Source organism: Amblyraja radiata, chromosome 34 (assembly GCF_010909765.2).
Source record: "Amblyraja radiata isolate CabotCenter1 chromosome 34, sAmbRad1.1.pri, whole genome shotgun sequence".
Taxonomy (NCBI): Eukaryota; Metazoa; Chordata; class Chondrichthyes; order Rajiformes; family Rajidae; genus Amblyraja; species Amblyraja radiata.
This window is the reverse complement of record NC_045989.1, coordinates 26,343,829-26,370,395: the sequence shown is the minus strand read 5'-3', so window position 1 is coordinate 26,370,395 and position 26,567 is coordinate 26,343,829. Positions and strand designations below refer to the sequence as shown.

Genomic DNA, 26,567 nt, shown 5'->3' with positions numbered 1-26,567 from the left:
TGATGTTCTTAAGTAGTTTTGAACTTTACCTATTTTGGCAAACGGTAATAGATAAAGTTCCAAACTTTATTTATTAAAATGTACAGGATACAGCAAACACACAAACCAGATTATAATAGAAAACGCATCGTACCGTCAATGAATATCTGTCTTCCAATCAAATTATTGGAGTTAAACAAGTTCAGTCAGGTAACATAAGATTATTTACAGTTTAAAATATTATCTTATAAATAATCAAGGTTACGCACTTAAGCTTTCAAATCCTGGCTTTATATATGCAGCTGTAAACAGAATAAGTGGCAAATCACAAGTTAGTGACTATAACAAAGTAAGGTGTACATTTAATGATTTTGCATAAACTTCAAAACAAATTCTGGCAACTTTCTAAATGATTTAAAATATTTTCAATATAAGATATCAAATTAAGTACAAAAAAAACAAATTCACATACCTCAGTAAAATACCAACCCAGTATCAATAACTACCAGGTGTCTGGTTGGCATGAAGCATTTCAGGTCCAATGCCGTATCAAAGAATGAGTTGAAGTAAAATTAGTTTGTACAAAGTAGAGTTGATGCAAGGGATAAGTCTAAGGATAGCTGTCACTTGCATTGCCAGTTGTTGATACATGGCTTGGAGTGTTGATTGGCGATTGTCCAACACTGCCCAGAGACTAGGGCTGGCAACACACATTTCCGGGCATTTATTTCATTAGTAATAAGCAACAAAAATAAAGTGACATCTCAACATTTGTTCTGTGAAGACACCTTCCTTTTTTAAAAAAAGGTACCACTGACACTTATTTTTAAAAAGTCAGTTCTCAGGACAGTGCCTTCCTGTGGAAAAGTTCTTTCCTGAGGGGGGAAAGTGATAGTTACAATTCCTCTTCATTCATGCTGTCCGGTTGGGCTCGGTGTACTTCAAGTTCCTCGGCACTCACCATTGCCGGGTCGATTGCAGCGTACCGCGTGCCGTGAAACTGCCGCAGGTGGATCTGAAAGCAGAGGCTAAACTTTAATGGATGCTGAGGTGAAGCACCCATTTAAACCCCCTCTTCACTGGCTCACGTTATGACAATGTTCAATATGTAATAAGCTCATGTTCATAGAATACTAAGTACCTGGCATCATCCAAATTTAATATCAATAAGAGCACTGCTACTCCTGGGCTTTAGGGACTTTATCAAAGTAGTATTGCGATATCTGGCAGAATGTACACATTGGTGTATAGTGATATAGTGCTGGTGGATTAGATATCAAGCCACAGGCTGCTTTGCATTGTATGACGATGAACATGGCTTATTAAATACAGATTGGACATCAATGTTACAAGATCCAGGGGGTTACAAAATCATGGGCAGGGGAAAAATGGTGAAAAGGCAGTACGAATTAAGGACAATATTCTACTATTGAGTAGAGGGAATGTCTGGTCAGAATCAGAGGATGAAGCAAGAAGGGAGCTTAGCACCACTGGAGGTATTCTATAGCCACCAAATAGCATGGGGAGATAGAGGGACATTCCAAGAGATATCTGGATAATTACCTCAATGGATGCCTGAATAATGTTTCCTAGGGAAAAGGTAGGTGTTTCTGAGATGACCTCAGAAGTTCCAAAATAGAATGTTTCTGATCTGATGTGTGGGAGAGATTGTGGGATCTGGTTCGTGGGAATGAGATAGGCCATGAATCAACGGGAGAACATTTGGAGAGGTGATCATAGGATCATAGCGTTTAGATTAATAACAGAAGCAAAAGAATAAATCCAAAAATGGAGCTTCTGAAATGGAGGAGGATGACAAGGGCCATGGTTAAGGGTCAAGTGGAACAGGTAGAATGTACAATGCAACAGAAATTGTAAAATATGTTTCATACACAAGCTGAATGCATCCCCCAAATAGAGAATCATATTGGTACTAAAGCTCTCAAGATAAACTATTGGATGAGATGATCAAAGAAACAGAAAGCATTTATGTTATATGGATATCCTGAGAGCACCGGATTGAATATAGGTTGAAAGGAACAAGGAAAAAATGCCAAACTAAATGGACAGAGAATAGCAGTTAATATGAAGTAGAATCCACAAGCCAACAGTATGTTTATAGTTAGCAGGTGGAGGAAGTTAGGTATATGGTAAAGTTCCAAGAATTTGGAATTCTCTGGATTTGGTGATTTGGACCAACAGTATGATCAGGCTGCTGGTGGCGACTCCCACCAATGCTCAAATAGAGAGAGCGTAGGATTCAGGGCACCTGCAGGTTAAAGGGATGAAGGAAGCAGGGCCCTGGTGAATTTGAAGCAAGCTTGACGAACAGACCGCTAGGGAGTTTAAAGAAAGTGCAGGAAATGTGAGCTTGGTGAGTTTAAAGCGATGCTGGTGAGTATAAACGGAGCATGTGACTTTGAGAGAAATGTGTAGAACAAAACCAGCTGAGCTAGATGCTAAAGAATCAAGATACAAAATTGTTGCAGTTTCACTGTAAAATGCCTGCAGGCAAAACACCGCCTACTATCAGTCTGTATCAGGGAAGAGGATGGTGTTAAAACGGAATGCAACCAGAGACAATGGGATGAAAAATGATAACAAGACACTGGAAATACTGGTTATGCCAAAGAACTAAGCTGCACAAGACATGTCCTAGGTTGCTGAGAGAGATGGAATGATGCATACAGAGTTACCATAATTTCTTCCAATCTCCCAAAGATACAAAACTCTATCTGCAATTGTAGAATTGATACTTCTGCTGTTTCTTTGCCAAAGAAAACTTATGTAAAGATGTTTAAAATGCATTCATTGTTCCCGCCTCTTCATTTGCTCACTATTCATAGAAACATAGACATAGAAAATAGGTGCAGGAGTAGGCCATTCGGCCCTTCGAGCCTGCACCGCCATTCAATATGATCATGGCTGATCATCCAGTAATCACTTTATCAAGAATTCCACTTAACTTCCTTATTTTCTTAAGTTTAAGGTAATTTTCTTAACACACAAGACGGCAAGCTGTTGCCACCTCACCTGTACATAAAGGTTGACTTCAGCACTCCGACACAAGTAGGGAAAGTTACCACCAGTTTTCAGATGTGCACGCCTTGCATTTGGGTACAATTTGTACATTTCTTCTTTGGCTTCCTGAGAAAGTGCACTGTGGTCAAAGACCTAAAACATGTGATAGAATACACAGCTTGAATTATTCCTCTACACAGTACTCATTGAGTACATGAACGTCAAGATTGTTGAGGGAAGGGTGGGACTATTTGAGGGCCAAAGTTACAAGTGAGTAATTTTGCACTTAACTTCATAATCGCGAAGACTGTTAGCTACCTAGATGTGCTGCATATATACCTTTTACAAATGTCATCACGATACATTGCTCAGTGGATTACACTCTTGCAGCAGTTCTAGGGTTTGGCTTGATATCCAGATACCTTTGGGACACAGGTCCTGAGCACCACACCAGGTCAATGCCCGCTGTGATGTGCCTGGTACAATCAGCCCCCTCTCAGTATCAGATGCATTGAATGCTACTGACTGATGACTGGCTTTTACTAACACTGAGCTCATGCAATCACCGCTGGGAATGATTGCAAGCACTGGACAAGTGTGGCGGGCCTGGCCATTGTTCAGAATGGGAATGATCATGAAGACATTGTCTCTGAAAACTAATTCTTCCAACAATTTAAATGGTTAATACAATGTTAGAGCTTGGACCCAAGCTACCACTTCTGCAATTAGATTATTGGTCTTTAAATGTCCGGACAGTAATAATATTTCCACACTCTAAAGAGGTGCAGGTATGTAGGTTAATTGGCATTGTATAAATGTAATTTGTCCCTGGTGTGTGTAGAATAGTGTAAGTGTGCAGGGGTCGCTGGTCGGCGCGGACTCGGTGGGCCGAAGGGCCAGTTTCCACGCTGTATCTCTAAACTAAACTAAAGTTTAAGAGGCTTTGAAATAGGCCATGGATGTGCAGGAATGAAGAGATACGGATCACGTGTGCAGGGACGATTATTCTAACTTGGCATCATGTTCGACACGGGCGTTGTGGGCAGAAGGGACTGTTCCTGTGTTGGACTGTTCTATGTTTAAAAGTCAGATTTGTATAAAAGATATTAGCATAGCAACTGAAAGGGCATGTGAAGATTACAGGAACATAGAAATTAGGTGCAGGAGTAGGCCATTCGGCCCTTCGAGCCTGCACCGCCATTCAATATGATCATGGCTGATCATCCAACTCAGTATACCGTACCTGCCTTCTCTCCATACCCTCTGATCCCCTTAGCCACAAGGGCCACATCTAACTCCCTCTTAAATATAGCCAATGAACTGGCCTCGACTACCCTCTGTGGCAGAGAGTTCCAGAGATTCACCACTCTGTGTGAAAAAAGTTCTTCTCATCTCGGTTTTAAAGGATTTCCCCCTTATCCTTAAGCTGTGACCCCTTGTCCTGGACTTCCCCAACATCGGGAGCAATCTTCCTGCATCTAGCCTGTCCAACCCCTTAAGAATTTTGTAAGTTTCTATAAGATCCCCTCTCAATCTCCTAAATTCTAGAGAGTATAAACCAAGTCTATCCAGTCTTTCTTCATAAGACAGTCCTGACATCCCAGGAATAAGTCTGGTGAACCTTCTCTGCACTCCCTCTATGGCAATAATGTCCTTCCTCAGATTTGGAGACCAAAACTGTACGCAATACTCCAGGTGTGGTCTCACCAAGACCTTGTACAACTGCAGTAGAACCTCCCTGCTCCTATACTCAAATCCTTTTGCTATGAAAGCTAACATACCATTCGCTTTCTTCACTGCCTGCTGCACCTGCATGCCCACTTTCAATGACTGGTGTACCATGACACCCAGGTCTCGCTGCATCTCCCCTTTTCCTAGTCGGCCACCATTTAGATAATAGTCTGCTTTCCTGTTTTTGCCACCAAAATGGATAACCTCACATTTATCCACATTATACTGCATCTGCCAAACATTTGCCCACTCACCCAGCCTATCCAAGTCACCTTGCAGTCTCCTAGCATCCTCCTCACAGCTAACACTGCCCCCCAGCTTAGTGTCATCCGCAAACTTGGAGATATTGCCTTCAATTCCCTCATCTAGATCATTAATATATATTGTAAATAGCTGGGGACCCAGCACTGAGCCTTGCGGTACCCCACTAGTCACTGCCTGCCATTGTGAAAAGGACCCGTTTACTCCTACTCTTTGCTTCCTGTTTGCCAGCCAGTTCTCTATCCACATCAATACTGAACCCCCAATGCCGTGTGCTTTAAGTTTGTATACTAGGAACAGGAAGGAGTCTGATTAGAGATGGCCAAATGGACAAGGCTGGTGGACAAACAGGTCTCAGAGTAATGTAATCAGATGTACACTACAAGGAGCTGTGAAATAACATAAACATTCCATACATTGGAATCAAATATACTCACGTCCATTATCGTAACAGGAACTTCTTTAATCTTGTGAGGTTCTACGTACGAGTTCTGGCAATTAAGAGTGAGACGAGAGGCCAGCTCACCCTGCCCCAAACTTTCCAACTGGTTTTGAATAAAACGAGAGGTGGGAAATATTTGTCACAAACATTAAATAGCAGGGTTACATCAGCAAGCTGAACCTTTGGATTCATTCAGTTAGAGTTCTGTACTTAACAAGTCTGCTTACCATCACCACAGCTATTACCCAAGCACATGACAAGCATTCCAGACAGACACAGACAAACAGACACGGGGTAACACAGACAGATGGCCTGTACACAGCAGGGGAAAGTGACAAGATCAGAGAACAGGGGAGGGGAGGCAGGCAGACATAGGGAAGGAGGGTTCAGGCAACTGAAACCGGATGTAGAGCTATCAACTGAGGAGTGTGGATGGAGGGGGGGGGTGGGGCTCAGACCGGGGGGACAGGGTAGCAAGACGGGGGGAAGGGAAGGTCAGGAGCAGAAGTGAACCAGAGGGAGGGGTGTGGGGAAGAAGCAGGAGGAGGTCAATGGGAGGGGGTGGAAATTCGGGGGAGGGTGATGAGCCCCAGATGTAGTGTCCTGGAGTTTGATGGTAAAATACAGCCTACACAATGGCATTGCAGTTGCCCATCTCATCACAATGACTGTGGTGAACACTCAGCATTCCAGAATGTGGCCATGGGGGACATCATTGTCCCAATGTCGCCAACAGGAAGAAGGAACCATGATTTTGCAAGCACTGAACTACTGAAATTAACCACAGCATTATATTTGTAATGTAACATTACTAACTCTATCAAAGACTGTTTGACAACTGTACTGAGCTCAAATGTGCAGGAACTGCAACTTAACTGCATTTCTGGGGCATCTTTTGCCGTCTGTTCTGGCTATAAGATCCAATACTGGCCATAATCAATACTTTTGGCCTTTTCCCTCTATATTTCATATTTTGTTGCTTCCCAGCTGCTGGGTTTTAACAGATTAATTCTCTTTTAGAAATCACAGTATTCAGAAAATAAGCTTCAATGAATTACTACACAGAGTTCAGTAGTGTTATAATTGAGGGCTCCAGCAGCCAAAGCATGGGACCATTGAATCAGAGACTCCAGTACATTTCCCATCTTGGCCACACACAAATACCAAAAGAAAGCTGCCTACCCGATCAACCATGAAATCAATTGCATCCGCCATTTTGGAATCCACAGGGCCAGTTGTAAAGTTTCCAAGAACAATCTTTTTCAGCATAAATCCAGGCATCAGCCAAAAGCTGGAGAGAAGTTTCAGTAAAGTTGATAGTCATTGAAAGAGAACATCAAAGGAAATTAGCATAATTAACAATCATATCTGAATGGCAAAACGAATTGAAGTTATTTTACAGATGTCCCAGTAACATGAAAGCCATCAAGAGAACCCAAACTGAGCAATCTGATCATAGAAGAAGAATATAGATTTGATAAATAAGGGAAATACTGAAGATGCTTGAAATTTGAAGTGAAAAGGGAAAATTCAGTAAAGACAAGACAGATCACTAAGCACTTGTGGAGAGGGGTTCTACAGGCTGATGATGTTTCAACAAACTGACAAAAGATTACTGAATCGTTCGTGCTCCACATAAGCTGGCTAATCAGCTGCGGATTTATTAAATTTCCAAATTTTACAAACAAATTGATAATAAGATTGTGAGGAATTTGAGATATAAAAAAATGTATGATATAGGCAATTAAAGAACTTGCATTTTATTGAATTATGTGGAGCAGGTTAATAAATTGGATAGCTGAGATACAGAATATTTACCTACTGGAATATTTCTATCCAAGTTAAATTGGATAGCTGAGATATGGCCTATTTCGATTCCCTAAAAAGACTCGTAGAAACATATAATATTTCTCCTGGATATTGACCTTTTACAGTTGGTCACCGAGTTTAAACTCCACATCTTTCACTTCCCATCCGCATTCCTCTTACAATGACACAGTGGAAACAACCAACCGTCTTCAGGAAGGATATTTCAGATCCTGACAACCAAATAAAATATTCTCATCAGCCCTCTGAGAACAATTTCAAATGTTAACCTTTATTTCTTGATTGTCCTGCAAGTAAAAAACCTTTTCAGTGTCATGAGCTTCAAAATCTCTGTATAGGCCTCTGTTCTCTTTTCAGAAATCAATAGTCACATCCTTGCTACCATTCAGGTACATGGCTGGTCATCAGAGGCATTTAATTTTCCTGGCACGGTGCTCAGAATGGCACACAATACTCCAGCTAAATCCGAAAATTGAAGGATTCCTTTATCTTCATGATCTATTGCTCCATATATCACACTGTATCCTTTAAATCACTGCAAAGACGAGACAAAACCTGCCTGATGTTTCATCATTTGCAAGGTTTCAATTGTCATTCTTTGACAGAAGCTGAAAAGATGACTACACCTGTTGTAGGGAAAGACAAAAGGAAAACATTCTCCTAAAGTACTATATTCCCTCACCACCACCATTTAGAACGGAGATGAGGAAATTGTTTTCACCCAGTTGAATTGAGAATCTATGGAATTCTCTGCCTCAGAAACTGTGGAGGCCAATTCTCTGGATGTTTTCAAGATAGTTAGATAGAGCTCTTAAAGATAGCAGAGTCAAGGGATATGGGGAAAAGGCAGGAACGGGGTACCGATTGTGGATGATCAGCCATGATCACAGTGAACTGGCTCGAAGGGCCTAAAGGCCTACTCCTGCACCTATTGTCTATTGACAAGGGCCGCAAGTGAATGGAAACACCACCCCCTGCTGGTTTCTCTTGAAATCTGTTGTTGTTCCTTCACCATCACTGCCACACTGCTGTCACTGTGCCTATTGTTCCATCCTTCATCCTCATTTTGGTCAGTCTGATCATCTGCCCATGCTGTTCTGGCCGGCTTACAGACAGAATTCAAGCACGAGGCCCTAACGCAGAGAGTAATCCAGCAGAGTCCGAGCGGGCATAGCGTTGATTGTAACTTGTTCAAGATCACTTCATCCAGCCTGAATGAGTTGCCATGAGATCCATCGAGAAATGTGTTGACAATGTATTCTAACTATATCCCAGTTAGTGTCTAACCTGACCCAAAATCTTGGATGAACAGGTAGATTCACTTTCTGCCAAAGTCCAGATCCAAACCTGTAACAAGGATGATTCCACACCACAGGAAACCCAGGTATGATCTCTGCAAGGGTATCAGGAATGCCAAGAAAGAATTCTAAAACAACCCAGAGGCTCCATTCAATCAAGAGCATGCCAGGCAACTGTATTAGGGCAACAAGCTGAAATCAGGGGCAATCTGCACTGGATGAGCTCAATGACTTTTGACTTCTCTTTGAACAGGTAAACAAAGTTCCACGAAGACACATCCCTCCATCATCTGCTGGCTCTGTTGCATACATCTCATGCCAGAAGTCAGATCTGTTTTCATGAGGATAAATTCTTGGAAAGCAGCCGGCCTGGATGGAATCCTCAGGCTGGTTCTAAAATTGTGCGCCAATCAACTGTCCTTACCAACATTTCATTTCAGCAGTCTCTTGTCCCTATCAGCTACAAGGAAATCTCCATCATTCCAGTCCCCAAGAGAAATAAGAGACAAAAAGCTGCAGTAACTCAACAGGACAGGCAGCATCTCTGGAGAGAAGGAATGGGTGACGTATCAGGTCCATTCCTTCTCTCCAGAGATGCTGCCTATCCTGCTTAGTTACTCCAGCTTTTTGTGTCTATCTTCAGTTTAAACCAGCATCTACAGTTCCTCCTTACCCAAGATAAATAGAGTGGCCTGTCTCAATGACAACTATTCAATGGATCTAACATCAACCACATGAAGAGCTTTGAAAGACTGATAATGGCCCACATCTGCACCCATTTCTCCAGACAATCTAGACTACTTTGCAAGTTATGTAAAATAGGTCTATAGAGGGATCCACCTTAATACATTTTACAGAATGAGCTCATCTCTAAATTTCTGGCCCTTGACTTGAGGATTCCATCTGTAACTGGCTTCTGGACGTTCTGATCAATAGATTAGGATTGGCCATAATATTTCCTGCACTGTAACCTTCAATACTGGTGTCCTTCATGATTGTGTGCTCAGTCCTCGCTCTACTCCCTGTGTGGCCAAGTATAATGTTAACTCTATCTCTATTGCCCATGATACAACTGTTGTTTGCTGGATTAACTTTGCTTGAGTAATGTATTGAGTAAAGATCACCACAGAATAACCTGATTTAAATTTCATGCTGGAAATAATAACATGTAATTATATCAATGCCTAATTATTCAACTATTAACAAGCAAATCAGCCAGATTTTAATGAGGTAACAGGCAACCAACACACAGAATTAAATGAGATCCAAATAGTTCTGCTTTTCCAAAGCGATGCAATAACGATATCTCAACAAGAAGTTACATTTATTTAGAGATATGCACTAATCAAAAAATAGTTAGGGCCTATCCCTCTCAATATAAACTCACGCAGCAAATGGTGACAACAGGACCTGCTGTCAGAATTATTTCTACTATTCATCAGTTGTTCTATCTGATTCACCAATGGAAAACTATGATTAGCTTTCATATAATCATAGAGCTACGTAGCAAGGAAACAGGCCCTTTGGCCCACCTTGTCCAGGGTGACCAAGTTGTCATTTGGGCTAGTCCCATTTGCCTGCATTTGGCTCATGTCCCTCCTACCCATATATCTGTCCCAATGTCATTTACATTACCTTTGGAGAGATGCAATCACTTGCAGCAGTCTACTCCAACAAACGGTGTCCCAAACATTATGGTGCCCTGAAATGGGGGGACTATGTATAATCACTGCCCTAATTTCTACATGGTGAAACCAAAATGTATAAAAAATACCCTTTAATAAAAGCTGACAGTGTGCACTTTAACCACATGTGATTTTTTCTATTACAAATCTCAAAATGTGGAGCACAGACTTTGTCCCAAACTGTACATGACCAACCAATGAATCCAAAGACATATGTATCTGGGACACTGATTGGAGACCACACCCATTGATAATGGAATCTCCTGCACCAGCTCTGCTTTGCTTGTCTGTAGAGAACACTAGCTGCATAATCACCACTGCCTGCCTTAAGCAAATACATTTCAACAGTTTGTCTACCCTTGCTGAAATAACACCATCACAATTCCCAAAAAAAGGGGACAGCTAAGGAGATGGGAAACTGCAAGTAGTAGCTGTTTATCCGTTAAACTGTTATATGTCTGCAGATGCAAATGGCTGAACTTATGGCAGCTTCCTCATAATAATGTGGGTGGAAACACTGCCATTCAGTCCAGCACCAAGCAACTGTGGTGGGCACGTCTTGTAGACCTTGGCAGCAGGTTAGCAATGCCATCAGAGTGCTTCCTGTAGGATAATGGACCAAGTGAACTACCTCTGAAGAAGGGTCTCAACCCCAAACGTCACCCATTCCTTCTCTCCAGAGATGCTGCCCATCTCGCTGAGTTACTCCAGCATTTTGTGTCTACCTTCAAGCGGACTACCTCATGCCCAAGTCAGCTTTTTGAGAGCCATTAGTGAAATGGGCCTTTGCTATAATTGAGAGCCAGAGTGAAATGGTGCTACACTGACATTGAGGCTTGCAGGAGGTCACTCAACATCTTTTGATCTCCCACTATTTGAAGCAAGACGACAAGCAATTTACAATCTTCCCACAGTCAACAAACAAGCTTGGCATAATACCTGCTAATGGAAAGACCCATGACATAAGAAGAGTTTCAATCTATGCACTGTGAACCCCATTGTTAAGTTTTAGTTACTAAAGAATCTTTCTAATATTAGAAATTGACTTTCACAATTGTGCCTTTGGATTGTAGATTTATTAAATGTGAAAAGAGTAAGAGGATATTGGAATAAGAGGAAAATGGCAGGAGAAAATTCAAGATTCCACAATCTAATCAAATCCAAATGGATTCCTTGAGATGAATAGAAGTGAAGAATTGTACCAGCAACAATGAAATATTGATCTATTATTGTCTTACCTATTGGCAGTCCAAGACTGGTTGAAGATAGATGTGTCACTGAATGAATTACACAAGATAAGGGAATGAACTCTGGGTGATTTGTGTGCATATTCTGCAAACTTCTGTGCCAAAAATCCTCCCAAGGAAGCACCAAAAATGTGAACCTACACAAGTGAGATTTGACTGGCGTTAGTTTGTCCACGACTTGTGGCTATTATGGCATTGAAAATCTCAGGTCAATTCTAAAATCTATTATTTGAAAAGAATTTTACTTTTTTACATCAAGATTTTATTTAAAGGCATTCAGCCCATCTGGTCTTTATGGTGTTTATCTATTCTTGCCTTGCTGTACATGCCTTCTCTAATCCCTTTTACCTAAATAATTGGCATGCCCCAAGATTTCTTTACATTGAGTGTAATTCAGCTTCCCCTTCTGTATGTTAAATCTATTCATGTTGTCTTCTGGTTGAACATTCCTTCTTCTTGAATCCCAAATGGATTTTTTCTTTTTTTGTTGCATGTCGCACTATTTTGGGGCAGCAAACTCACACGATTTTAACAATCTATCAAGTCACCCTCAGAAAACAATCAGCTTTCCTGGATGTGAATAATCTCTCGGTTCTGATATCAAATGGTAAACCGTTTTCACATCTCCTTTGTGGCTAGCGAATCCTTTCATTGGAGAAAAACCCTGCAGACAGCTCCAACAAATGTCCTGTGCAGGTCCAAGTGACATCACTACTTATGAATGCTATCCCGCTGAGAGTAAATCCAAGTGATGCGTTAGCAACTGCATTGCTGCCCTGCACTGCAACCTTAAGTAGGCCGTTCACCCATTTTCCTAAATCTTTTAGTCATAGTGTGATACAGTGCGAAACAGGTCCTTCGGCCCAACTTGCCCACACCGGCCAACAATGTCCCAGCTACACTAGTCCCATTTGCCTGCGCTTGGTCCATATCCCTCTAGACCTGTCCTATCCATGTACCTGTCTAACTGTTTCTTAAATGATGGGATAATCCCAGCCTCAACTACCTCCTCTGGCAGCTTGTTCCATACACCCACCACCCTTTGTGTGAAAATGTTACCCCTCGAATTCCTGTTAATTTTTTTCCCCTTCACCTTAAACCTATGTCCTCTGGTCCTTGATTCCCCTACTCTGGGCAAGAGACTCTGCATCTACCCAATCTATTCCTCTCATGATTTTGTACACCTCTATAAGATCACCCCTCATCCTCCTGCGCTCCAGCCAACTCAACCTCTCCCTATAGCTCACACCCACTAATCCTGGCAACATCCTCGTAAATCTTTTCTGAACACTTTCAAGCTTGACAGTATCTTTCCTATAACATGATGCCCTGAACTGAACATGATATTCTAAATGTGGTCTCACAAACGTCTTATACAACTGCAACATGACCTCCCAACTTCTATACTCTGACTGATGAAGACCAATGTGCCAAAAGCCTTTTTGACCACCTTATCTACCTGCAACTCGACCTTCAAGGAACCATGCACCTCTACTGAAGTCTGAAGAAGGGTCTCGACCTGAAACGTCACCCATTCCTTTTTTCCAGAGATGCTGCCTGTCCCGCTGAGTTACTCCAGCATTTTGTGTCCACCTGTACTCCTAGATCCCTCTGTTCTACAACATTATGCAGAGGCCTACCATTTACTGTGTAGGTCCTGCCCTTGTTCAAAGTCGCAAAATGCAACACTTCTCTGTATTGAATTCCATCAACCATTCCTCCGCCCACCTGGCCAATTGATCCAGATCCTGCTGCAATCTTTCACAACCATCTTCACTATCTACAACACCATTATTTTTTGTATCATCAGCAAACTTGCTAATCTTGCCGTGTATGTTCTCATCCAATCATTGATGTAGATGACAATCAGATCTACCAAAGTGAATCATTTTTCTCCCAATAGCAAATCATCCCTGGTTCTTTGTATCTATTTATTTTAATTGTTTTATTAGACTGAGCCACAACCGCTCATGCCTTCATTGGACATTTACACATCAGAGCCCATTCAATAAGTTCAGTAAAAATGAACTACTCAACACGATCTTATCTTCCAGCACGATCAATGTTCCTGCGAATCATAGCACATACGTCAAGCACTTTTATAACATGGTGAGTTTTTTTGCCTTTACTACCTTTAGGTCAGTGTGCTGCTTTTTCAATGAAAGAGCAGTAACATTCATTTGCTTCTCTCTCTTCAGATGATGCCTGACATATTGAACATTTCCAAGCACTTTGTTTTTATATTATAGGAGTGAGGGTATATTAATTATGGGTAAATTAGTTACAGCAGAGATTTAAAAGAGCTGGTGGAGGCAATGAGCTGGAGTTTAGAAGGATGAGGGAGGGGGATATCATTGAAACATAACTAATAGTGAAAGGCCTGGATAGAGTGGATGTGGAGGGGATGTTTCCACTAGTGGGAGAGTCTAGGACCAGAGGACACCTCAGAATAAATTACGTATTTTTGAATGGAGATGAGGAAGAATTTCTTTAGCCAGCGGGTAGTGAATCTGTGGAATTCATTGCCACAGACGCACATTCATTGGATATTTTTAAAATTGAGATCATAGGTTCCGGATTAGTATGGGCGCAAAGGTTTTAGGGAGAAGGCAGGAGAATGGGGTTGAGAAGGGGAAATAGATCAGCCATGATTGAATGGCGGAGCAGACTCGATGGGCTGCATGCCCTAATTCTGCACCTGTGTCTTATGAAGGAATCTACAGGAAGTGCTGACTCAACAAGACAGCTAATATCATTAAATGCCCACACCTGGCCATGGTCTCTTGCAACTGCTACCATCAGCTAGAATGTACAGGAGCTTGAAAACCATTACCTCAAGGTTCAAGAACAGTTACTTCCCATCGACAAGCACCCTGCACAACCCTAACCACAACTCCACGGAACCACTATGGACTTTGCACTACTACGGTTGGTTTTCACACTTTGTTTTTTGCACTCTCATGGTCTAGTTTACTTGGAATAACTAATAATTTGTTGTATATTTACCGTTGTTGTTTAATGTGTCTATAAAGCTGTAGCAAGTACAAATGTCATTGTTCTGATTGACATCCGGTACCTCTGACAAATAAACACTCCTAACTCTTGCTCAAGGTGGTGCCTCGATCTCCCACCTGAATCTGGTTCCTTGCACTTCTCTGCCCAACTGACTTCTTGTATCCTCCTGAAGTCAGAAACAATCTTCTCCCCATATCAGACACATGGTCAACATTTGCATCAACTGCCACTAGCTCCAGGTCTGAATCAGTAGCATAAAGTACAAAAGTTACTGAGCCTTGTGGAATTCTACAGTGTAAAAATACCTGTCCATTGCTCCTCCCTGATTTCTGCCAACAAGCCAATCTTTGATCCAAATTGCCACTCTTGTTTGGATCTTTTACTTAAATCTGCGCATCTCTGCCAAGAGTCTTTTACTCCTCATTTAATTATCCAAGTGTGCAATTTTCTTAATCTCTAAAAACAGTTACATTTAGATACACTGCAAATCATTTGGCAGTCATATACACATTTGTCAATTCTCCAAATGCACTGTGACATGTTGTTCGCCTATAGTACTTACAGCTACAATACATTTAAAAATTGTACAGTAAACTCTGTTCATATCATTTATATACTGAACGAAACATAGTTTGTATTAAATACAATAGTCATTCACTGACCTTATCCAACTGCAGATGATCTAAAAGTTTCCTGAATCCATCACAAAATTCAAGGATGTCCCAATAAACAGGATACTGTAACTATAAGATATTTGAAAACAGTCAAAAACAAAACAGGTGCAATCCATTATTGTGCATATTATAACATTCAAGTACAAATGTTTGCCATGCCTCTCTCCTTTTCAACCTCCAATGAAGTTGGCTTTTCTCTTTTATTTGCATTTATCTTTCCTTTTAAACACCTATTCAATTTTCTCAAGAAACACATCAAGACTTCTGCATAAACAGCAGGGAAATTATAAACTGGCCGCACAGAAAGTTGTTGCGATTCAAATATTTTACAGTAAATCAGAAGCTATATCTACAAAGATATATAAAACCAAAATGCCAAAATTATAAGCTCTTCATCTGAATGTGTTCAGCAATTGAAACCTAACTGATGAATGGAGAATGTAAGTAGAAATAATTGCATCAGGTCTGACAGCCACTGCAGAGACTTGCCTGTAGGATGACATAGGTTTGGACCTCAAAAGTGAAGGGTACACATCTAGAAAGGAGAGGAAGCTCAGAAACGATGTTAATTAATAATGGTCTTAGTGTTGTAAATTCAGGGAACTAGATTGTGAGCAGTTTGGCTGGAGATGAGATATGATAAAGGGAAGGTGTCACTTGGTGGAATGGTGTCCAGGCCCGTCCAATAATAACCACATTGGATATGGTTGCTGTTATAGCACAACTGCCTGTATTTCAATCTGGAAAATTATCAGCTAGCTTAAATGTACTGAAAAATGTAGGCATTGGTCTATCAAAGTGCAGTAAATTACATTCAAGAACATCTTTTAGAATAGATTTTAAAAAAGGTATAGTGTCAACCTTAAAGAAAAAACATAATTGCATAGATGGTATGTCAGAAGATGCACTATCATTTAAAAAAAGCTAGCAATAACTAAAAGGTGGGAAATGTTGATTTTTGAAACCAAGCCAGTGAGAGGCATAAAAAGGGATAGTAAGAGATTTTACAGATATTTTTTAAAGTTTACACGTGAGTGTTGATCTTACACAAAGCGAGCAATAGCATTTGACCTGCAGCTCATTCTTGACTTCTGAGATGTAACACCTAGGTGGAACATTCAAGAACAAGCTGGCCTGGGCTCTGTAGCTGGTGGTCCTCCATAGAACGTTTGCCTAGAGAGCTGCAGTCCGATCCCAAATATCTAATACCAAAAGGGGCCATTCAGTCTCAAGTTCCACTGCACTGACCTTTCCCTTTATCCCTGCAGTGTGCTGGAAGGTTCAATGTCTGAATGCTTTTGCATTCAAGAATCAACTAACTCTTTTCAAAGGCAGAATGGGGTAAGCATTTTTGTATTATACCAAATGTGGCATTGTGACACACAGATAGGGCAAAGAGATAATAAACAGAGAGAGAAGTAAATGAACAATTATTGGTAGTTGAACCACTGTGATAGTGGAGATACTGGAACTGTTTCAGAGATATGGGTCAGGATCAGGCCGACATGAAAACAAAAGGCAATCATAGGAACCATTGCAAGATCTACACAAACAGAGGTAATATAATTACAACATTACATTAGTTCAACTATTAATACCATAACATAGAAAACATAGAACATAAAAAAATTGGTGCAGGAGTAGGCCATTCTGCCCTTCGAGCCAGCACCGCCATTCAATGTGATTCTGGCTGATCATCTAAAACCAGTACCCTGTTCCTGCTTTTCCCCCCATATCCCTTGATTCATTTTGCCCTAAGAGCTAAATCTAACTTCCTCTTTAAAACATCCAGTGAATTGGTCTCCACTACCTTCTGTGGCAGAGAATTCCACAGATTCACATCTCTCTGGATGATAGAAAACAAGGCAAGAATGTTAAATTGTGGTAAAATGGTCATTTAAAGAAAGCAACGACATTTCTAATGTTTATCTACTTCAAGTTCCTGCTGGTTAGTCATACTTACAGTGATAACTCTGTAACCCCATCCAGTTAGGGCTAAAATCTGTTGGAAAAATACATCTGCAGTTCCACTGACTGGGGGAAGAAATATAATTGGACATCTTATGTTTCTGGGCCCAGCATCATAAAGGGACCACACTTTACTATCATCATCATCCACTATTATCTGTAAAAAAAAAAGGAATACAATTCAAAGTTAATTCAAAATCTGAACTAGAATAAACCTGAAATTATGAAGCTTTCACTTAGCTCTGGGAATAAAAATGATGCCGGCATTCATTGCTGAGCATTGCACTGGCTAGTACCTCTCAGTCTGCTTCCTGAGTGACCCTTAAACCGAGGATTATAGCAGGTCCAGAACCTGTTTCTCCAAGTAAGAGTTAGATTTGGATTGTGGGAACAATTCTGGGCAAAGAACCCGAAGCACTGAGACACTCCAGAATACAGACATCTGCCAAACAGCTGCTTTGGAGTCAATTCAGAGCATGGAGCCTCGGTACCCCACACTGAGCCTCGGCGTCTCACACGGAGCCTTGGCACCTCACACTGAGCCTCAGCGCCCCACACTGAGCCTCGGCGCCCCACACTGAGCCTCGGCGCCCCACACTGAGCCTCGGCGCCCCACACTGAGCCTCGGCGCCCCACACTGAGGGTCAGCACCCCACACTGAGCCTCGGCACCCCACACTGAGCCACGGCACCTCACACTGAGCCACGGCACCTCACACTGAGGGTCGGCACCCCACGCTGAGGGTCGGCACCCCACGCTGAGCCTCGGCACCCCACGCTGAGCCTCGGCACCCCACGCTGAGCCTCGGCACCCCACGCTGAGCCTCGGCACCCCACGCTGAGCCTCGGCACCCCACGCTGAGCCTCGGCACCCCACGCTGAGCCTCGGCACCCCACGCTGAGCCTCGGCACCCCACGCTGAGCCTCGGCACCCCACGCTGAGCCTCGGCACCCCACGCTGAGCCTCGGCACCCCACGCTGAGCCTCGGCACCCCACGCTGAGCCTCGGCACCCCACACTGAGCATCGGCACCCCACACTGAGCCTCGGCGCCCCACACTGAGCCTCGGCGCCCCACACTGAGCCTCGGCGCCCGACACTGAGCCTCGGCACCCCACACTGAGCCTCGGCACCCCACACTGAGCCATGGCACCCCACGCTGAGCCTCGGCACCCCACGCTGAGCCTCGGCACCCCACGCTGAGCCTCGGCACCTCACAATGGGGGGGGCACCCCACACTGAGCCTCGGCACCCCACGCTGAGCCTCGGCATCCCACACTGAGGGTCGGCACCCCACATTGAGCCTCGGCACCCCACACTGAGCCTCGGCACCCCACACTGAGCCTCGGCACCCCACACTGAGCCTCGGCACCTCACCATCCCATCCTCCATTCCCAGCACACACAAGCACAGGCATAATTTATTCATCAAGCACTCTGTCATTCATCAAGCACTCTACTACCATCAATCTCCTCCCTCCATCACCATCCATTGCTCCCCAACACCCACTGGCTTCACAACTAACAACTAACTATCTTGTAGAGCAATCATTTGAATAGTTTAGATTTAAAACATTTAGAGAAACACTTTCTGCAGAAAATCTCTTTCTTCAATCCCAACATACTGACACAGCAACAAACAGTACTTGCCTTTTTCAATGGAACTGTACTCCGGAACCAATTATAATCAGGGGAGACCTTTATCTCACCCATTGCGAATAAAACATCTAATGTAATAAGTGTGCCTAAAGCGAACAAACAATCATGTTATTGAGATATTTACTTATAAATATTTGTTGAATTATTATTTTATCATTTGCAACATATTTTAAGGACAGCAAATTGATACATCACTTTTTTTCCATGCAAAAGAGTCAGTACATGTACCACAAGAAAGGGATGTATATTCACTGACCCTTTGGGGAGAGAGGGCAAGTTCATGAGGCAATTACTGAAGAATAAGGAACTTTCCATGGAAGTACAGTGAGTACACTTGATTGATTTTTACTGCTGGTCAGCTGTGGCAGTGTGCGTGTAGGAACAGTATAAAAACAGTAGAAATAACAGGAATTAGCCCTTGTGCCTCTTCCACCATTCAGTAACATCTAAAAATGATTTGGCCCTTGCCTCAAATATACTTAATAACTGAACATTCATGGATCTCATAGGTTCACCATACTCAGGATGAATACATTTATTAGGTATGTTGCAAAGCCTACCTGAAGCGTCATTGAAAATCTGCCGCTGCGTGTGTGCGCGATTTTGGCGCCGTTTAGAGGGGGCGGGTTTAAAACGCGATTTTCTCTAAGCTGTTCCAATCGAAAATGTTCAGCCTAGTTAATTATTAACGAAAAATCGCTGGAAGACCCCGTCGCAAAAGCTATTATTAGGTTTAAAGGCCTTGAATAATAGTTATAGTAGTTTAAAAATCAATCTCTAAACCCGCGACCGCCAGCAACCGCAGGGTCTCATAAAGCAAATATCTGAAGGTATGCTGTATATTTTTACATTAAAAAGGGCTTCTAAAGAACCCGTTATACAAAGTTTAATATTGCGAGTAGCTCAATTTGGGCCCATTATATCCCGCAGTATTTTTCTCGGCATTTGGGGGCACAAATCTACCGCAATGTGAACGTTCTAAACCAGCGCGTTCCACAGGGACCCACTGGAAAGCTGATTTAAATGGGCATTTATTTACAGCAATTAAACACTAAATTCCTTCCATTTGGCCTATAAATTAATGTAAATGAGATTTTAAAATCATGTTTTATTGTGAATTATTTGTGAATATTATTTGGACATTTAGGCTATTTAAAAATGTTAATCATTTATTAAGAAATGGATAGATGTTTAGATCTAGTAATTGAAGTCTGAAATTAGCTACAATTAGGTAACTAACTAATTATATGCTTTAATTTCAGGTCATCCAAGTAAGATTATTTTATATTTGTTTCAGAATGCTTCAATCTATGATAACTGAAAATTTCATTCAGTTCTCTTAATTTTTAAGAAAGTTATGGGCTTTTGACTGTTCACGATCACAGCTTTTTTGTTATGTCCATAGAAAATCAATAGGGAACAAGATGCTCATTTCCCAGTATGAAAATGGCCATAACTTTTTAAATACTTGAGATATGAAAGTGAATTAGGTGTCAAATTAAACTTATTTTTATGCTTTATCTGATGGGATAAATTACAGACTTGATTTTTTAAATCTCAAAATTTTGTAACATTGCTACATTTATGTTCTTCTCTGTCTTGAAAGACATTACCTTTTCTCAACCCCAAGTTCTAGACAGCTGTTGCCATCTATGATGCCAAACAAATGATGTATGTTTCAATGAGATTGCTTCTCAATCTTCTAAAATCTTGACAATTGAAGCCCATCTACGTAATTTCTCCTCATTGTCAACATCAATCCCACCCCACCTCCCCCATTTCTACTTCCCAATCCCAAGAATGGCACATGGCTGAAGGAGTTCCTTGAGGTTTGTCAGATTGATATCAAAGGTGGGGAATGTTAGTTATATGGAGTGGAGAAGAGAGTTGCAATTGTTAGCTTCAGAAGGTTAATGAGAGACCTAATAGAAATGCACAAAATTGTGAGAAGCACAAGAAGCGCAAGACAGACACCATTGGGCAGATGCCAAGACGTGTGTTCAGCTCTGGCTGAACAACTTCTAATCTTGTGTGTGGACTCGATAAGAAGAAGAAGAGGGGAAGTGAGTTGGTATATCATAGGCAAAAGTGTGGAGAAATAAAACACTTCATGCAGATGGTCAGTAAGACACAGAATGTACTACCTAAAAGGGCAGTGAAATAAGATTTCAGAAGGACCTACAAAAGGTAATTCAACATTTACTTTAAGAACCTATTTACAGTTATAGTGTTGTGAGCTCAAATTCAATACCTCCAAAGAGCCATAGCAGACAGGACAGATCAGATAGTCATGTGTAATATTGATTCAATAAAAGCAAGAGCTACGAAGGGTAGGCCATACAGCACCTTGAGCCTATTCCAACACTCAAAAGGTCAAGAATGATCTGATTATTAGCCTCAACACCACCCTGATTCTGACGGTATCCACAGCTTTCTGAAGTGGAGAAATCACATTCACAACCTGCAGAATTCCTAATTTCAGTTATAAGTGTGTGTCCCTTTGTCCTGAGGCATGAACTCAATTCGTGATTCACACAACACATTCTCTCAGCATTTACCCTCAGGATCTTATATGGAATAATGGCGGAAGTATGAAAACCCCAAAAAGTAGTTGGCAGACTGCATGCTTCACAGGCTTGACTTTCTTTCATTCTATTCAACTCCAGCCTAAGCCTGTTCATTACCTATTTATTGGGAGGGTTAGGGGGGTAGAAACCAACAGTGAAAATATATTTTAAAATGTTTTGCAGGTGGTTAAAAACAAATTTGCTTAATTAGTCTCTGTAAGGAATTGTAAGAATATTTTCTACTCTTTAACTCTCATTACCAGACTCATCCATTGCAGTGTTGCCTGTTTCTAGCTTGATGATTTATCTAAGTGAACACTTTTCACACACAAGCAGAGGCATGAGGCCAAATAGCACCATTATTCCTTCCACTCCTACCATGCCGGGATCAACCATCGTGTCACATACTTGACAATGGCTACAGTCCCTTCAACTATTACCTTCCATATTCAATGATGAATATCATTTAGAATATGATGCATTCATGGGACTCCTGCACTATCCAACATTCTCCTAGTCTGTATTGCAGTCACCATTCCTTCTCTGCCTGATAATACTTCAATGTATGGATTAGTAACTCCTGGAACATGTTATCCACATAACATATCTTGGGCAGCTCATGAAGAAAACAGGGAGCTTCTCAAACATGTACAAATCTATGGGACTTCCCCTCAATGTTTACATTTAATTTCTTTATTCAATTTCCACATATTAATAGTCACTGTTAAACCATGAAGAGTAGAACATCAGTTATTCATTAAAACCAAAAGAGATCTGACCACTGATATCATTGATGCAACAATACTGAGGAGGGTGTTCACACAAACCATTTCTATATATGGCATACAAATAATGACTGAACTCCCACATTTAAACAATAAGTTCCTGAAGAACCATATTTAACTTTTACTAATGAAAAAGCTACTAAAAAGAACATCTCCATTGTACAAGGTTAAGTAACAAGGAACATTTCAAACTCATTACATGGGTTAGCATGCATTTTTGTAAAGACAAGAAATAATCTTGTCAAACTGGAGTGTTGTCACTTTTGCCACACACAGAAAAAAACATTTAAAATGTCTTTATTACTCAGGTATGGCAGACTCAGTTCCAAGTTATTGACAATAATCTGTATATTTAAATAAATTCAACAAAGTAATACTTTAATAGATTGCTACTAAAGAGCACAATAAAGTGCCACAGCGAAGTGAAACAGCAGCTAAATACAAGTACAGTGTGATCAAACTAGGGGGTCCTTGGCACTACAGATACACGTGTTGATTTCTAAACAAGGAGAGTTACTCTCACCTATATGTTAGGCAGGTTGGTCATTGGTGGTTTTACTTGCGATGGACATGGATATCCCAATTGTGCCCGTGGTATGTAACGTGGAAGAGCAGATACATCAGCTGAGAGAAGGTAACAGCCAGGAGGTTGCACTAAGCTCGACCTGAAGACGGAAGTTTTGTATAATGTATTTCAAAATATTATACTCTGAAAGAAATCAAATTTAAATGCAAATGAATCAACATTAATTGCCTCTGTATCTTTAGTGAAGCTATTCTGTAGATCACGATGTACTCATTGAAACAATAATTACAGACAGATTTTGAATTTACTCTCCTTCAAGTCATATGGCACACACTGAGCCGTGAATACCCGTACAAATAGAAAGCACACAACTCCACCACGACTGATCAGACAAAATCCCTGGCCCAGATTGACTGCATCCAAGGATACCTGTGAAATTATGGTTAAGATAATGGAGGGATTACTTTCCATTCATAAAAATCCAATAGGTTTTTATTCCCCAGAGGTTTGCAATGCACTTACTATTAAAAAAGAGCAAAGAGAACACCAGTCAAAATCACTGAGACTAGTAGATGCCTGTCTTTCTGGTGGCCAATCACATGGTTAGAACAATATGATCGATTTACTGGGCATAATTAACTTTGTTGTGGTACTGTGCGAGTAGACAAAAGTGTTACAGTGAATAAGGTCTCAGTATACTTCCATAAAGCTTATGAGTACGAGAGTGAAAGGTTTCCACAGATGCTGCTGCCTACTCTGTTGAGTGTCTCCAGCATCTTCTGCTTTCATTTATATAAATATATTAATCGCCAATACATCTAGAAACGTTGGACAAATTTAAGGCCAGACCATGCATACCTTCGAGTGACATGCAACTTGTGTGCAGTGTGTTCATTGGTTAGTGTCAAATGAGTAATTTACATGGAAAAGCATATTTATTATCTTTGCCATTGTAACATGTCCCAATACTTTGAACCAAAACAAAGCAAAATCTGATCCAAGACCAAAGGAAGAGCATTTCTACTGGAAACCAAACGCTCAGTCAAATCATGGTCAAAGATTCATCTTAAAAGTAGAAAGGGTTTCATGGAGTAAATTGCATTGCTTGAAGTCTGAGGCTGGGCAGCACAGTGCACAATTGGTTGAACCACCACTTCACAATGCCAGAGACCCAGGTTCAATCCTGATCTCAGGTGCAGTCTGTGTGAACTTCAGATTCAGATTCAACTTTAATTGTCATTGTCAGTGTACAGTACACTGTACTTTGTACTATGTACTTTGTACGTTCTCCCTGCAACCACGTGCATTTCTTCCCACACCCTAATAATGTGCATGTCAGTTGGTTATTAGGCTGCTGTAAATTGCCCCCAGCGTGTAGGCAAGCATTAAATCTGTGAGAAGCCAAGGAGGAATGCAATGAAAATATGGGATTAGTGAAAATGGATGGTTGATGCTCAGCAGACCCAATAACCTGAAGGGCCTACCTCTGTGCTGCAGAGTTAAATCAGAAAGTCATGGGATAACAAAGTGGGTTGTCAAGAACAGGAAGACAAATTGTAATAACAGGAAACTGCAGATGGTGGTTGATACCAAAGATAGACATAAAATGCTGGAGTAACACAGCGGGTCAGGCAGCATCTCTGGAGAAAATCTTTGAAGGTCTGAAGTAGGGTCACAATCCAAAACCTCACCTCGCCATTTTCTCCAGACATCCTGCTTGTCTCGCTGAGTTACTCCAGCATTTTGTGTCTATCACAGAAAGTTAGATGTTTGGATATAGAGAAAGCAGAACTTGAAAATGTGAATAACAATTTTAAAATGTAAATTTTGCTTGATCAGATATGGGTGCAATCTCAATGAACAAATTCATGGGCAGACAAGGTGTGCAGGAGTAGGCCATTCGGCCCTTTGAGCAAGCACCACCATTCACTGTGATCATGGCTGATCATCCACAATCAGTACTCCGTTCCAGCCTTCTCCCCATATCCCTTGACTCCACTATCTTTAAAAGCTCTATCTAACTCTCTCTTGAAAGCATCCAGAGAATTGGCCTCCACTGACCTCTGAGGCAGAAAACTCCACAGATCTGGGTGAAAAAGTTTTTCCTCGTCTCCGTCCTAAATGGCCTACCTCTTATTCTTAAACTGTGGCTCCTGGTTCTGGACTCCCCCAATATCAGGAACATGTATCCTGCCTCCAGCGTATCCAATCCCTTAATAATCTTATAAGTTTCAATACAATATCCTCTCATCCTTCTAAATTCCAGTGTGGACAAGTCCAGTCGCTCAAATTAGGCCAACGGCCATAGAATTGTCATAAATTGATATTCATAGTAGCGGTAAGACACCATTTACTGAATCATCCCTAAACCTCTCATCCACTCAATAACTTAACCACACCATTCAATACCTCTATCCCTATTCCCTCTCCCAGATCTATTCCCCCAAACCCTCTGACATTTCTTTTACACCTCCTTTCTATTCCCCTTTCTCCCTCCCTATATCTTTAGCACCTCCCACACCCTCTTTACTTTCCCCACCTTAATCCTTCCCCTGCTGCCAATGATCTAACTTGCGGGGTTCTGAACTCACTGTTTTACAACTCCATATCCCGCCACTAACCCATCAGCCCAACTTCAAAATGCACTCTTCTGCCTAAAACCTTTTGCCAACCTGTCCTTACTTTTTGTTCAATTTCCTCCCATTAGCCTTAACACTGCCTACTATTGCAACCTCGGATACCTACCCTCAACTCCTTATCGTATCTCTCCCTTCCCTCTGACCACACTCTCCTTCCTCGTCAATTCCTTCCACAGATGTTGCTTGAAGTGTTCCTCCAGCAGTTTTTTACTCAAGATTCCAGCTGCTGCAGTCTCTTGTCTCACACATGCCCTCTTCCTGCTTCTATCCCTGAATCCCATCTTGTACCCCCCACCAGCCCCGACATCTCCCTACACTCACATCTTTCATACTCGCCTCACCTCAACTGTTCCCTCACTCACCTGCTGCCCCTCCCCCATCATAGTCCCTCACACACCCCCCACACTACCCCCCCTCCCCACAAACACCCCCCTCCCCACACACACACCCCCACCCCCACAAACACCCCCTCCCCCAACACACACCCCCCTCCCCACACTCTCCCCACCCCTGTCCCCTCACCCTGGACATCGGCGCCGCCATCATCTCCGGCCGGAAGTTGCCGGCTCGTGACCGTCAACGGATGGCGCATCCGGGCACCTCCAGGGGGCGGGGTTTCCGGCGGTAGGCGGAGACTGAGGTCAATGATGTAAAAGGTGTGTAATAGTGTAAAAGTGTAGTGTAGTGGTGTACAGTGTAGTGTAGTGGTGTACAGTGTAGTGTAGTGGTGTATAGTGTAGTGTAGTGGTGTACAGTGTAGTGGTGTATAGTGTAGTGTAGTGGTGTATAGTGTAGTGTAGTGGTGTATAGTGTAGTGGTGTATAGTGTAGTGTAGTGGTGTATAGTGTAGTGTAGTGGTGTATAGTGTAGTGTAGTGGTGTATAGTGTAGTGTAGTGGTGTATAGTGTAGTGTAGTGGTGTACAGTGTAGTGGTGTATAGTGTAGTGTAGTGGTGTATAGTGTAGTGGTGTATAGTGTAGTGTAGTGGTGTACAGTGTAGTGTAGTGGTGTACAGTGTAGTGGTGTATAGTGTAGTGTAGTGGTGTACAGTGTAGTGTAGTGGTGTACAGTGTAGTGGTGTATAGTGTAGTGGTGTATAGTGTAGTGTAGTGGTGTATAGTGTAGTGTAGTGGTGTATAGTGTAGTGGTGTATAGTGTAGTGGTGTATAGTGTAGTGTAGTGGTGTATAGTGTAGTGTAGTGGTGTATAGTGTAGTGGTGTACAGTGTAGTGTAGTGGTGTACAGT

At 41.8% G+C, this 26,567-nt stretch overlaps 1 protein-coding gene across 5 annotated transcripts; it reads right to left on the bottom strand.

The window, feature by feature from the left end:
- spg21 (SPG21 abhydrolase domain containing, maspardin) lies at positions 1–25,916 on the bottom strand. Of its 5 annotated transcripts, none has more exons than XM_033050690.1 (10): positions 25,844–25,916; positions 22,680–22,821; positions 18,796–18,890; positions 17,144–17,305; positions 15,169–15,249; positions 11,483–11,628; positions 6,617–6,725; positions 5,430–5,537; positions 3,013–3,153; positions 1–994 (listed from the first exon to the last, which is right to left on the bottom strand). In XM_033050690.1, the coding sequence occupies exons 3-10, from the start codon at positions 18,856–18,858 to the stop codon at positions 875–877; spliced, it is 930 nt and encodes a 309-aa protein (XP_032906581.1). In that variant the 5' UTR covers positions 18,859–18,890; positions 22,680–22,821; positions 25,844–25,916; the 3' UTR covers positions 1–874. The 5 variants fall into 5 exon arrangements, with proteins under 5 accessions (XP_032906581.1, XP_032906579.1, XP_032906582.1 ...); XM_033050688.1 differs by having other exon boundaries at positions 25,830–25,909; XM_033050691.1 differs by having other exon boundaries at positions 22,680–22,865; positions 25,830–25,892.
- Positions 25,917–26,567: the final 651 nt, after the last annotated feature.

Excerpts from the sequence above, each read along its gene's own strand:
- spg21 (XM_033050690.1), bottom strand. The coding sequence starts at position 18,858 with ATGGGTGAGATAAAGGTCTCCCCTGATTATAATTGGTTCCGGAGTACA. Across the intron at positions 6,726-11,482 it reads CAGTCTTGGACTGCCAATAG|CTTTTGGCTGATGCCTGGAT; the intron begins GTAAGACAATAA and ends ACTTCTCTCCAG. Across the intron at positions 3,154-5,429 it reads TTCCTGTTACGATAATGGAC|GTCTTTGACCACAGTGCACT; the intron begins GTGAGTATATTT and ends CACATGTTTTAG.